At 43.4% G+C, this 13,212-nt stretch overlaps 1 protein-coding gene across 5 annotated transcripts in view; it reads left to right on the top strand.

The window, feature by feature from the left end:
• TLK1 (tousled like kinase 1) overlaps positions 1-13,212 on the top strand; it is a 253,962-nt gene that overhangs the window by 214,124 nt on the left and 26,626 nt on the right. For 4 of the 5 annotated variants that reach the window (XM_066575874.1, XM_066575877.1, XM_066575878.1 and 1 more), the window contains 4 exons: positions 2,997-3,043; positions 4,509-4,619; positions 7,931-8,020; positions 11,498-11,590. In XM_066575874.1, the coding sequence (XP_066431971.1) occupies positions 2,997-3,043; positions 4,509-4,619; positions 7,931-8,020; positions 11,498-11,590 (341 nt within the window). The remainder of the gene's footprint in view (positions 1-2,996; positions 3,044-4,508; positions 4,620-7,930; positions 8,021-11,497; positions 11,591-13,212) is intronic. The other variant, XM_066575876.1, reaches the window with a different exon arrangement.

Raw genomic sequence — 13,212 nt, forward strand, 5'->3', positions numbered from 1 at the left:
TCTTTAGTTAGCTCTGATTGCAGGAGTTAACGGTTCAGATGCCACAGTCAAAGCTGATGGCATGTCTAAATAGTCAGCAGGAGGGGAGGACCAGTTCACATGCTCTATCAGCAACCCACGCAACATGATCAGGGGGTGCCAATGGACTAGCATTGCATTCCAGAGTCTACTAAAGGCTCCCACAACCGCCATTCATAAATGCCTATTAAGCCCTGCCTTTGGCAGGTCTTCATAGGCAACATAAAAAAAAGTCATATACTGCTGTACTGTAGTTTATTGTATAAATGATCAAATGATTGCAAGTCCAAGTTCCCTGCGGGAGCTAAATAAAAGTTTTAATTTTTTTTTAGTAGTAAAAAAATATAAAATATTAAAAGTTCAACCCCCACCCGTTTTCCTATTGTTCCCACGTTTGGTATTGCCGTGTACATAAAAGTCAGAACTATTAAAACATCACAATATTTATCCTGCACTGTGAAGGCTGTTTAAAAAAAATTACGGAATGCTGGAATTTGTTTTCTTTGTTATCCCAAATAAAACTGCAGCTGACCCTGCATAAAAAGTAGTTCTCTTAACAGCCCAATTGACCAAAAATTAAAAAGTTATGGGTCTAGGAATACGACGACAGAAAGCAATTTTTGTAAAAAAGAAAAAAACATTTTAATTTTACTTTTTAAAAGTAGAGCAACCTTAAACTAGATAAATTGTGTGTCCCCATGATCAGACTGACCCATAGAACAAAGGTCGTATGTCAGTTTTACTGCAATGTGAATGCTGTAAAAACCAACCCCTGAAAATGGTGCAGTTGCATTTTTTTTCTCACTTTTTTGAAGGCTCTTCTGTACTTTTTATGGTACATTTCATGGTATCATTAAAAAGTACAACATGTCCCTCGAAAAAGAAATCCTGATACGGCTATGTCAATGGAAAAATAATAAAGCCATGGTTCTTGGAAGTTGCATACGAAAAAATGAAAATTCAAAAAAAAAATCTAAAACCTGGTGCTAAACGGCTTAAATAGGTCCAGAATTCTGTGCCGATTAATAACCAGGTCTAGTTTGGACCCGTATGCTGGGAAACGCTCCCATTGCATATGTAAATGTAGCCATGGTACTCCATACAGTTGACCTTTCTGAAGCATTATAGACTACCCTATTCAGTACAGAGTGATGCCACGCGGTACACCGATTGTGTTGCATTGAAGCTTATGGCGGAGAGGTTTACACTTCTATGGCATACATTATGGCCCTAATTTATCAACTACTTTGACTTTAAAACGGTCGTTGTCGCTCACGGCAACCAGTTGGAGCTCAGCTTCCATTTTTCTGGAGTTCTTCAGAAATTAAAACTGAGCTCTAATTGGTTGCTATGGGCAACAGACTGTTAGACAGTTTTGATAAATAAATCTCATTGGGGCAGATTTATAAAACTGTTTAAAAGAAAAGTTGACATTGTTGCCCATGGCAACCAATCACAGCTCAGCTTTCATTTCTTATAGTACTCTGGGAAAGTTAAAACTGAGTTGTGATTGGTTGCTTGGGGCACCAGATAGTTTCATATATTCCCCTCATTGTGTTGCATTCAGTGCACAATCCTGAAGAGTTCCCCGGCTCATATATTACATAGGGTGTGAGCAGAGCCCTAATATAGAGATAAATGAAAGCTCTGTCTTCATGGACACACGACTGTAGAACGCGGTTGTCACTCATGCTGCTTATCTTACAACACCAACAATCGGCTCCAAACATCTGTGAAGTGCTGCTCCCGTTATCTCAATTTTAGGGCAAACTAGTGACAAAAATATAATATAAACCTACCCGCCGCCCACTTTTGCGTGACACGGTACTCAGTGTTATGCTTCTAAGGCCCCTCTAGCAGAGGCTGCGGGCAGCCCAAACTTTATCGTGTACTGTACGTCTCTGAAGAGAAGCAGGTGACGCGGGGTAATGGCGAAAAATACAGCGCCTTTACCATAAATATGAATTATGAAATCAATCAGTCCATTATGATGGACCTATTTAGATGAACAATTTGAGTTTTGTGACACCCGAAGTTGATGATGAGTGTTTTCCTAGGGGGGCCGTACCCCAAAAATGGGAGACGGTTTCCTTTACTCTCGAGCTGCAAAACTCGGATGACAGCTACGCTCTCATTATTTGGGCTCCTCTGTCAAAAAAGCACTAGGCGCTCAACATATCAGGGGGGGACATACACTTTTGAGATGTGATGTGAACTGTACACATCCATGCTTTTGCTATGCCATAGCATTGTTTATTAAAGGCGTATTGCCATCTCATTAAGTGAGGATGTATTGCTAAGGTTTGCTTTTACTCTATAGGGGAGTCCAACCTCCGAGACCCTTACTGATCCTGAGAGTAAAAAGGCTGCAGCACTGATTTTCGCGCTGCAGCCCCTTCATTGTTTCTGCGCTCACAGTGGCGGTCCAGCTCCCCGCTGTGCAGGGGTAAAGCAGCATAGCCCTATTTACATGCATGGAGCCTTCTGTAGTTCCCTACACGGCGGGGGGTACTGCGGTAGGGAGGGGCCATAACACTGAATCGGCGTCTTCAGATCCCTATGTTTCTCAAGAACAGAGGGGGTCTCGGAGGTAGGATCATATAGTAGTAGCGTTTCCTAGCGATATGCAATCACTGTATGAGATAGGAAGACCCCTTTATGATGCATTCACACATGGCTGATTTTGGTGCAGAGCCATACCAAAATCAAAATCAAAACCCGCACAATATTTTGTGGATTGTGACATGGATCCGCAGCAGATTTCACCCTTCCCTTTATCTGGAAAATGTGAAGTGCGCTACAGATCCGTGTCACAATCCACGCAAATGGTGGAAATTCTGTAGCAGTTTTTATATATAGGGTGTGTATGGACCTATAGTGCTGTGCAGGACTATATATGTTGTGCATGAGTTGCTTTCTGCTATACTTGGGATATGCTTGACATTGTCATTAATGCATTCTTGCTTTCTCTTCCATAGGAAAGAGCAGTGCGAACCGAGGTCACAAGATCAGTGACTACTTTGATGTGAGTTTTTCTGCTTTTTAATGAGAGGGTAATATTGAAATGTATTGGACGGTATGCTGAGTAAGCTCCGTGTATATTGCAGACTAACCTGTCATTGGTATATATGGGATATCCACAGGACTCATTACAGTAATAGGACTTGCTGAGCTTTGCACACCAGACCCGCACCTCGCACCTAATGGTGCATTCCAGTGGAGTGCTGCTGCACCTATTTGCTCATTACAGCAATAGATCACACTATGGCCTCCTGTCCACGGGGGATTTTTCACAGCGTTTTTCACAGCGATAATCCGGCCGCGGGAATCGCAGTGAATGCTTTCCATAGACTGTCAGATTGGCTAAGCACGGAGAGCCGTCAGCTCTCCCCTGCTCCCCGGCAGCGGCTCTCGCGGCGGCGATCTGCCACGGGCTATCGCTATGCCCGTGAACAGGAGGCCTATGGTAGTTATGATAAGCCAAAGCAGTCCAGCGTTATGTGAATGCTGCTGCTCCTACACCCTACAATCCCATGAGGCATAATGAAATTATGGGCAAAGTATATCATGCATGTGTCCTTAATGTGATCATTAGTACAGAGATCACTGCATTAGGAACAGCGGGCGCGTGGCATCTTTTGATCACTAGCACTGTGCCACTTGATCACGATCTGCTCTCAGCCAATGTACTGACTGCTCCTCTGCGCGGTAGAATGCAATATTTGGCAGTCGTGGGTCAACGTGATGGCTTTGACCACGGGCACATTGCTTGTGTCTTGACGTGTGGTACTAGTATTTCTGAAACTGTTGCACATGGCTGTTCTCCAACCTCTGTATTAAGAGTGTATCAAGACTGGTTGAACTATGGGCAGACATCCAGCGGAAGATCACACAGCGGCAGGCCACATGTGGTTAATTCTAGAGGCAAACGTAAGTTGGCACAGCTGGTATCTCAGTGGCAACATGCCACAGTGGACGAACTGACCCAGCAGTGTATAACAGCAGAGAAGTTAGACAAATTTCCACAATGCTCATGCGGTGTAGCTTGCGTTGACTGAGGTTCCATAGCCGAAAACTTAGAAGGGTGCCCCTGATAACCCTGTCTCAACGCCAGCAAAGCCTCTCATGGGCCCAAGAGGGATGTCAATGGACCTTGGACATATGGCAGAAAGTTACCTCCAGTAATGAGTCCCATTGCTCGCTGATCCATATGGATGGCCGGGTCCACATCTGGCGAAAACAGCATGAAGCCATATCCAATGGGTGTACCTTGGGGTTCAACAGGACGGTGGTGTTTTTGTCATGGTCTGCAGTGCATTTTCCTGGCATGGCCTAGGACTGTTGGTCTTTGTACCACAGTCCTTGAATGGGTCAGCTAGCAGGTCCCTGTAGCGCTCACATCTGCACCCATATCTCATTATCGCTGGAGTATATAGCTGAGATATTTGGTACATACTGATAATCTTGCCCTATTTTTTCATGTCTTTCAGTATCAAGCTGGGAACGGTTCCAGTCCTGTAAGGGGCCTACCTCCTTCAATACGGTCCCCACAAAATTCCCATTCACATTCCACACCTTCATCTTCTGTGAGTCTTAGCGCTGTATGTATTAGTAGATGTTTTAGGTATATCTTTGTGGGTTTTTTTTTTTTGTTTTTTTTTTTTTTTAAAGCGTCGCTCCATAGACTTAAAGATTTTCTGCACGGTACCTAATGTGAAATTCTAGAAAGCCATTGATACCGGAGAGCATGGACTTGCGGGAAATAGAAAAAACATGTGTACTCTCTGCTGCCTCACTTTATATAAAATTCCTCTACGTTATACTGGCAATAAGCTCTGCTGCCCAATGTAAGGGCTTATCCAATGGTCACATAACTATGTTTTCCATTGCCCCAATCGCTGCAACATAGTTCACAAGTGATAGTCGAATTTGTTAAAGTATGACAAGTCCCGTTTCTCCATTATCACCCTTGCTATATTGTTAAAAGGGTCATCTGATATTTATTGTTTAGAGTGGACAGAGCACAGATAAGGGTACAAAAAATATGGTACTCGCCCATTGAATGTCCTGGTGTTCCAGTGCAGGCCCTCTGTTCCCAGCATCTCCGGCCTCAGAATCGCCTTCAGTGGTCATGTGACATTCATCATTCATGTGACTGCTGTAGCCAATTACAGGCTTTAGTGGTCATGTGTGCATTTACGGCACATGACCACTGAGGCCAGTGATTGGCTGCAGCGATCACCTGAACAATGAACATAACGCCATCACTGCAGGAGTTTTCAGGACCGTTGTGGCTGCACTGGACTGCTGGGATATTTAACAGATGGGTAATATATTTTTCTTATTTTATACCCTTTATATGTCCAGTTTTTAAAAATCATGGACAGCCGCAATCATAAGGGTTCAAATTAACCCTTTAAAAACAAGATTACAAACTTTTGCTTTGGCAAGCCCCGTTTACATGGCAGTATTCTGTTCTGTATTTTAGATTGGTATTTGGAAGCCCAAACCAGGAGTAGAACCTACATAGAAAAGCTATAATGGAAAGATTTGCATCTGTTCCATATTTGGGGCCCACTCCTGGTTTTGGCTTACAATCGCTGATGCAAAATACTGATGAAAACACTGCTGTCTGGATGGGTCCTTAGGAAAAGTGCCTCATAAAATAGTGTTGTGAGATGTTGCTGTGGAGCGGTTAAGAAAATTAGTAATGCCAGTGCAGGAAATCACTACAGAAGTGGAGCTACCCTTTAGATGTCCATCAGGGAAATCTCTGCAGAAGTGAAGCACTACATTTTATCATCCAGGTTTTACGCTTTGATTAAGGTGCATTCACACGGGCAGTTTGGATATGGTACAACTGCACCAAAATCCACTTTGGAGAAAAATGTGTGCGTTTTTGCTGTGGTATGTGGTAAAAACTGCACACTTTTTTTTTTCCCCCAATGCATATTTTTGCCATAACCAAACTGCCCCATATGAATGCACTCTTAAGGGAATCTTGTCAGCTCGAGTTTGCTACCGAAACTGCAGGCAGCATGTTATAGAGCATGAGGAGCTCATAACGTTCATTGATATACTGAATCTTTCCCCATAAAACTATATAACTCGTTTAAACTTCTGTGCATTCTGAACTGATCATTCCATTGGGCAGAGCTATTAGTGATTGTCCACTACCTCCATATGTACAGTACATACACAGCTGTCAATCACTGATCAATCACTGTCAATCACTGCCCATTGCACAGTTTACGACGACACTGCAAACGGAGGCAATGGTGGTTGAGTTTCGAAGGCAGCCTGCGTAATTGGTACTATGAGACCAAATGTCCTTCAGTCAAGCACCTGGAAATGGTTCTGACAGACAGGGGTGTCACGATAGTGAACAAGCTCTACACAAGCCTGTTTCCATGGCAACGCGTTGGGCTTTCCGATTATATCACGAGAGTCCGATGATGTCACAGAAGGAGCGCGCTCCCTTTGTGAACTCTTTACATGCCGCGATCTACATAGATCGCGGCAGGGAAAGGATTAGGAGCGTGAGTCGCGGTCCTGATGCACCCCCGCTGTTGCAGCAGGAGGCTGGCTATAAGTGACAGCTGGCTCCCGCTGCCAGATAGCGCGGGATCTCTTCTGATCTCGCGCTATCCTCAGGGTGTAACTGTACGTCCTGTTGCGGTAAGTACCTCCCTGCCAGGACGTACAGTTATCCCTGTGGCGTTAAGGCCTTAAAGAGTATCTGTCATCAATTGTGGGGGGTGCAGTCAGTATTGGTTAACCCTTTCCAATCCACTGTCTGACGTCTAAAGACATGCTGATTAAAGGCTGTACAGCTTCTGATATCGGAAGACATCCTGCAGGGTATTCTTACTGTATATTACTGGCCGCTCTGTTGTCGGGGGCCTCTCCAGCATGTCCAATACCGCAGTACTGGCTCTAGCCCGCAGGTGGCGCCATTGTATAATGGCAGAAAGAGAAAACCCCCTAGGAAACCCTGAATCCAAAATTGGATTGCAAACTGTTAATGATACATTTGCTCGTGGACTTTCTGTTAAAATACATCTTCTACAATGTTGATGTTCGTTTGTTTATTTGTTTATTTCTGTCTTTGTACCATATTTCAGTTACTTTTCAAGATTGTGTCCAGCTTGGCAACCAACTTCTTTTCATTGTCTGAGTACATCTAAAATGAAAAATGAAGCAACTTTTCAGTAGATCTTGATCATTTGTTTGTTTTCTTTCAACTTGTGCATTCTCCATAGTGACAGATAAGTGCAGCCGTAGTTCCTTCCGTTTGTCCCCTTCTTTATATTAAAGGGCTTTTGCAGGCAATGCTTTTGATGACTTCTCCTCAGGATAGGTCATCAATGGTTGATCAGCTTGAATCTGCCGCTCAGAACCCTGACCGATCAACTGTTTGGACGCCCGCTGTCAGCGCCACAACACACAGGGTATGGAGCTGAAGCAGTTGGCTCTGACCTTGTGTAGTGGCCGACACTGGTAATTGCACACATAGCTCCCATTTAAAATCAGTGACTTCAATAACAATTACCTAAAAAAAAAGAAGAAAAAAAAACCTTTAATGTACATTTGATAGTTTAGCAAGAAGCAGATGAAGAGAGTATAACTGCAGAATCGGACCTCAATGAGGTTTGGTTGTCTCTTACCATGGAGACACATCGGTCTGCAAAAAAGTTATAGAAACACGATGATGTGAACGTTTTTCAGTTAAGACTTATACACAATTGCTTCATTTTCATTTTAGATGTGTTAAGAGATTCAAACAAATTTTAAAGAAGTTGGTTGTGAAAGTGACTGCGGTGTCACACATACTATATGCAATGGTCACTACTCCTGCGTATCATCTGTATGGTGTTTTCTTCACACTCTCTTAATTGTCTTTTTGTCAAAGGTTCGACAGAACAGTCCTTCACCTACTGCATTAGCGTTTGGGGACCATCTAATGACACCCGCAAAGCAGTTATCTTATAAACTAATTCAAGTGAGTGTTCTTCTCGATGCTGATATCTTCAGAGACTGAACTTTGGAGTCCCGGCTTGGATTTTCATGCAGATCTTCATGTGGATTTAGCTCCAGTCAATGGGGCAAATCTACATGTGGCTGTCCAACATGGATTTTGCACAAGAATTGATATCTCAACTCTCTTTGCTTTATGTGGATTTCAAAATCTGTGTACGTAAAAAATGCGAGCTGTATGAACTACGGCACGGACTTGGATAGCATTCAGTAGAATGCTGACATTGTGCAGTTTTTGCTGCGGAGTCTGCATCCAGATCCTCGACAAAATGAAGCCACGTGAAGGAGGGTTAAGCGACGAATTTCCCTTCCTTTAGGCCTCGTGCACACAGGGGGATTTGCATTATGGAATCCGAAGCGAGCGTTCACTTCTGGATTTCACAGCAAATATCGCCCATAGCATGCAATGGGAAAGTGATTTTTTTCCCCTGCTTGTGTAGAAAAAAGTCACAGCATGTTCCATTTTTGCACAGATTCCGCGCTGACGGCTTCCACTGTCCTGCGCATGCTCGACAGCGAGACATACGGACCATCTTCAGTACAGATTAAAGAAAAGAAATACGGGTACGCACGAACTCCGCCACTGCCAGGGTTGGATTCCACATGCTGAATCCAACCTGCCCGTGTGCCATGAGGCCTTAAGGCCCATTTTACACGCAACAATTATTGCTCAAAATTCATTCAAACGACCGCAGATGAGCGATAATTGTTGTGTGTAAACAGGCACATCGTGCACTTTGCAACTGAACTATGGATTTTAAGTTCACCTTAAAATCATCGTTCAGACGAAGAGAGATAACGTATCTCTCAACAGACCACATGCTGTGTTCTCTGTGGGAGACAGGAGATTACATTGTCTTGTGCTGGCAGCCCCTATGAAAACAATGCAGCTGTGTGCAGAGCCCAGTCCACATGCTGGGCTCTGCAAACAGCACCTGGAGGCCCTTTTACATGCAAATGAAGAGCATAATGGACACATTAGTGTCCATTAACACTTTATGCAAAATGATTGCTAAAACTTTCAATCATTTGAAAGATTGTCTTAGCGTGTAAATAGGCCTTTAGGATAAGATGGCATCAGACGTTTTTATGATGTAAATCTGCCATATGCTTCGTTAACCTGTTGTGACCTTTTATTTATTTTAGAGCTCGCAGATCCTTTTGGACTTTTCTTGCGTTCTGTTTTATTCTGCATAGACCGTCCGCTTTGCCAGTTTCTTTCTTCACTTCGAGGGCTCCTTCTGACTGGCACATTATTGCAGTCGGTGGATGTCAAAGAGCATGCTTACAGTGAATACTGAAATCAAAAAGGCATTTGCAAAGGAGGTTAATGAAGTATTGGCAGATTTACAGCTGTAAGATCTGCGTGCTTAGAAGTTCTTTGCTGAAACAGGTGGCAGCCTACGTTAAAGAAATGCTCCAGCAGTTCACTTCATGGTTTCCCTTTGATAACATTCTCCTTTTTATAAAATAAAACATTGTATGTATTCCCCGTGATATAACATTTTTGAAGAAGTTTTCCCCAGAACTTTGCATTGTACTGTTCTTCTGTCATACCTAATAGAAATGTATGAATAAACTGACAACTGGGTGTTCCCATTCTCAATAAGACCGGCTTCACACGGGTGTATTTGCTTGCATATTTCCGCGGGTAGTAAGCAGAGAATAAAACCTATTGATTTCAATGGGATCGTTCACATTCCGCGCAATTTCTTTCATGCGAAAGAAAAAGAAGGAACATTCTTTATTATTCTACGTATTTACGCACCAAAGCTCCCCATAGAAGTCAATTGAGGGTGCATCCTCGTTTGCCACACACAAATGAACATGTCTTGCGGGTGTAAAAATAAAATACGCCGATGCGCACAAAAAAGCATGGTTTATTTCGCAAAAGTGCAGCTCGCAAGCGTACATGCATAAGTGTGAAGCCGGTTCAAGTGCTAACAATATTAAACTCTGTAGGGACACGCCCTATTGACAAGGAGGGTCCAGTCACACAGGCGTATGCAGTTTAAGTGTATGAAAATCCCACCTTTTTCATTACATGTATACGTGCGTGTAAATGGAGGTGGAGCGCGCTGGAGAACTCCTGAGACAGCCCATCTCTATTCATTGCAAATGAGCAGTCGTTTATAGATGAACGACTGCTTGTTTCCGCTGAGGAAGAACTCACTCACTAGTCGATCTGTTCGAGGGAGCTGAAACGGAACAACTAGCGACTACAGAGCGACTTCTCGCTAGGTACCCTGTCGGCGCATTGTTTTCATGGGCCTTCAGTCGCCTTTTGAGCGAATATTTGGCCAACTGTTGTCTTATGTTAAAGTATCCTAATGCCCATCTCATTTACATTTGCTCATTTACTTACCTATTCCTCCCCAGGCAGACTACTTACCGCATCTTCTCATCCCCGATCTTCTCCTGGCTCCTCCAGTCTCCTGGGTCACCTCCAACTGGCCAGATCCTCCGCCTCCTGTCACTTTACTTACATTCACGGCGCAGTCTGCTTCATGTTATGTCACTAGTGACGTAGCGTTCACTGCCTAGTAGGGAATGTCGTATCCTATGCCGGGCTATTGCTGAGGCTGCGCATGCGTGCTGTCTCACCTCAAGTGTTCATATACTATTGCCACGAGACACCGCATGCGTCGTCGCAGCAATGGCCCAGCATAGGATTCGGCATTACCTGCTAGGCAGTGAATGCTACATCACTAGACGTACATAGACCTGCAGGAAGGAGACTGCCGAGATTGTACGCAACATCACAGGAAGAAGAGGATCCGGCCGGCTGGAGATGAAATGATCTGGAATGGGGACAGGGAGAGCCAGGAGAAGATGTGGTAAGAAGACTGCCTGGAGAGGAATAGGTAAGTAACATTGCAAAATTTTTCAAAAAACTCTGTTACTCTTTTTAAATTCTTTATTTAGACCAGTCGTTGTTCAACTAGGGAAATTCGGAAACGTTGCGCTGTTAGAAAATGTTCGCCAGTCACTCCCTCTGTTGGAGTATGATACCTATTTTAGAATTTGGACCCTTGATTGCAGGCAAATTGCAAACTACAGTCACATGCTGTTCATTGTGCATGTGACCACTCAGCCAATCGCTGGCTCCACTGGTTATTCTCTGCTGTGATTGGCTGAGTGGTCACATGCACAATGAACAGCACATGACCGCAGTCTGTTTCTTCTGGACTTCAAATGACAGGGCTTCAGCGCTGAATGGGGAGCTGCTGGAGTAGGTGTGCATGCAATTTGGCTTTATTTTGAACCATTTTACTGTGGTCTAAGAAAAACCTTAAGCCCCAGCAAGCCCCTTTAATGCAACATGCACATATATATGTTTGTGCATAAAGACATTTAATGTAGCTATATATTTCTTTTGGACTTTTTAACACTCTTACATAACTTCTGAGTGTGACACTAACTTTGTCTCTATGTCATGCAGACGGATCTCACGATGCTGAAGCTTGCTGCCCTAGAAAGTAATAAAAACCAGGATCTGGAAAAAAAAGAAGGCAGAATAGATGATTTGCTCAGGGTGAGTAATAAGCGTTCTGAAAGAATTAAAATAAGTGCTACAAGTGCATGTGGTCATGCGGAATGACTTGTACATTTGTTTACTGGAGTTCTATAATTAATAGTATGAGTGTACAATTCTCTTTTTTCGTCCCTGTCCACCACCCCCCTCCTGCCCTTGGAACTACCAATCTGTCCGTCAACCCACAGACGCCAATATAACGTGCATTTAACAGATCTAAACATGGGATGTTTCAGTGCTGATAGCTTTGGCTGAACCTTTAGGTGTTCAAGGGGTTTTCTTCTCTGACATTGGTAGCACAGTGGTTGGACTCCTACCAGTCTTACATTGCAGAGGTATCTGAATCACATGCGACCACCGGCTGTTATAAGACAACCATTGTAAAATATGTAAGATTTCGAATAATTGCTGCCATATAAAGTAAATAAATGCACATTTTCTGACGCACACTTTAGAACCTTGCCCCTAGATAAGATGGAAAACATCTTATATAGTTCTTATGGATAATCCTCCTATTGCAAAACTCTCTAAAGATTACTGAGCATGCCTGGGACTTATCCTGGATTAACTGTAGATGCTTCCTCAGCTCTCCTAAACGGAAATAAAGATGGCAGCCTTTTGTTACTGTCAGTAATACAAAGTATGTTTATGAAAACCTGTTCATGTTGCACAGGCTGCCTTCAAAGATGCAGCAAAAATTGACAACGTAAATTATAACATTTAGTCTTTACAGACACTTTTTCTTAAAGGGAATCTGTCACCATCTTTTTGCAGCCCTCATTTACAGCACCATGAAGTAGTGCTTGTCACACCAATTACAATGATATGTCTGCTATGTATCTGTGCAGTAGTTTGGGAGAAACTTGCATTTTATTAGTAGCAGCCAAACACAGAACTAGTCCTGCATACTCATGAACTACAGGCTGGCCACACCCACCTCGCCGTCCAGCCAATGATTGGCAACTTGCTCTCTATGCACAGTAATAAGCGAAGAGCTGTCAATCAATGGCTGGAGTTCGGGGTGGGTGTGACTAGCCTACAGCTCATAAATAGACAGGACTACTTCAGGTAGTCCTCTATGCATGTGCTGTTACTGATCAAATGTAAGTTTCTCCAAAACTACTGCACAGATCCGCACAGCAACCTTATCACTGTGATCTGTGTGGCAGGCACTACCTTATACCGCTCTCAGATCAGGTGTAAAAATTGGTGCCGACTTACCAAATCATATAGACCGTCTTCCTAGAAAAATAGAGCTTGTTTGAGCAGCCGAGTGCAGACCAATTTACAAATGAAAGCATTATGGAGTGTGATGTTCCACAAGCATGTGTGAGACATATTGCATCCATCGTAGCGATATAGCACCGAGTGGTAATAGTCAGTAGGTATCAGTCGTCGTGTCTGGAATCAGGTTGGTATTTCACATTCATGTAATAGATTTGTCTTACTTTTGTTCTTTCCTTTATACTCGCTCTTCCGTAAATGACACTCAGATCCGACCTACTTTTTGCTCTTGGGATCGTTTTCTCCCAGAGTCTTGTCACTCCTGGATTTAGATGTACACATGATCCCCGCACTGTTTTATACCGGCTCACAGCAGAGTCCTTGTAATGTCCTTGACT

Source organism: Eleutherodactylus coqui, chromosome 8 (assembly GCF_035609145.1).
Source record: "Eleutherodactylus coqui strain aEleCoq1 chromosome 8, aEleCoq1.hap1, whole genome shotgun sequence".
Classification (NCBI taxonomy): domain Eukaryota; kingdom Metazoa; phylum Chordata; class Amphibia; order Anura; family Eleutherodactylidae; genus Eleutherodactylus; species Eleutherodactylus coqui.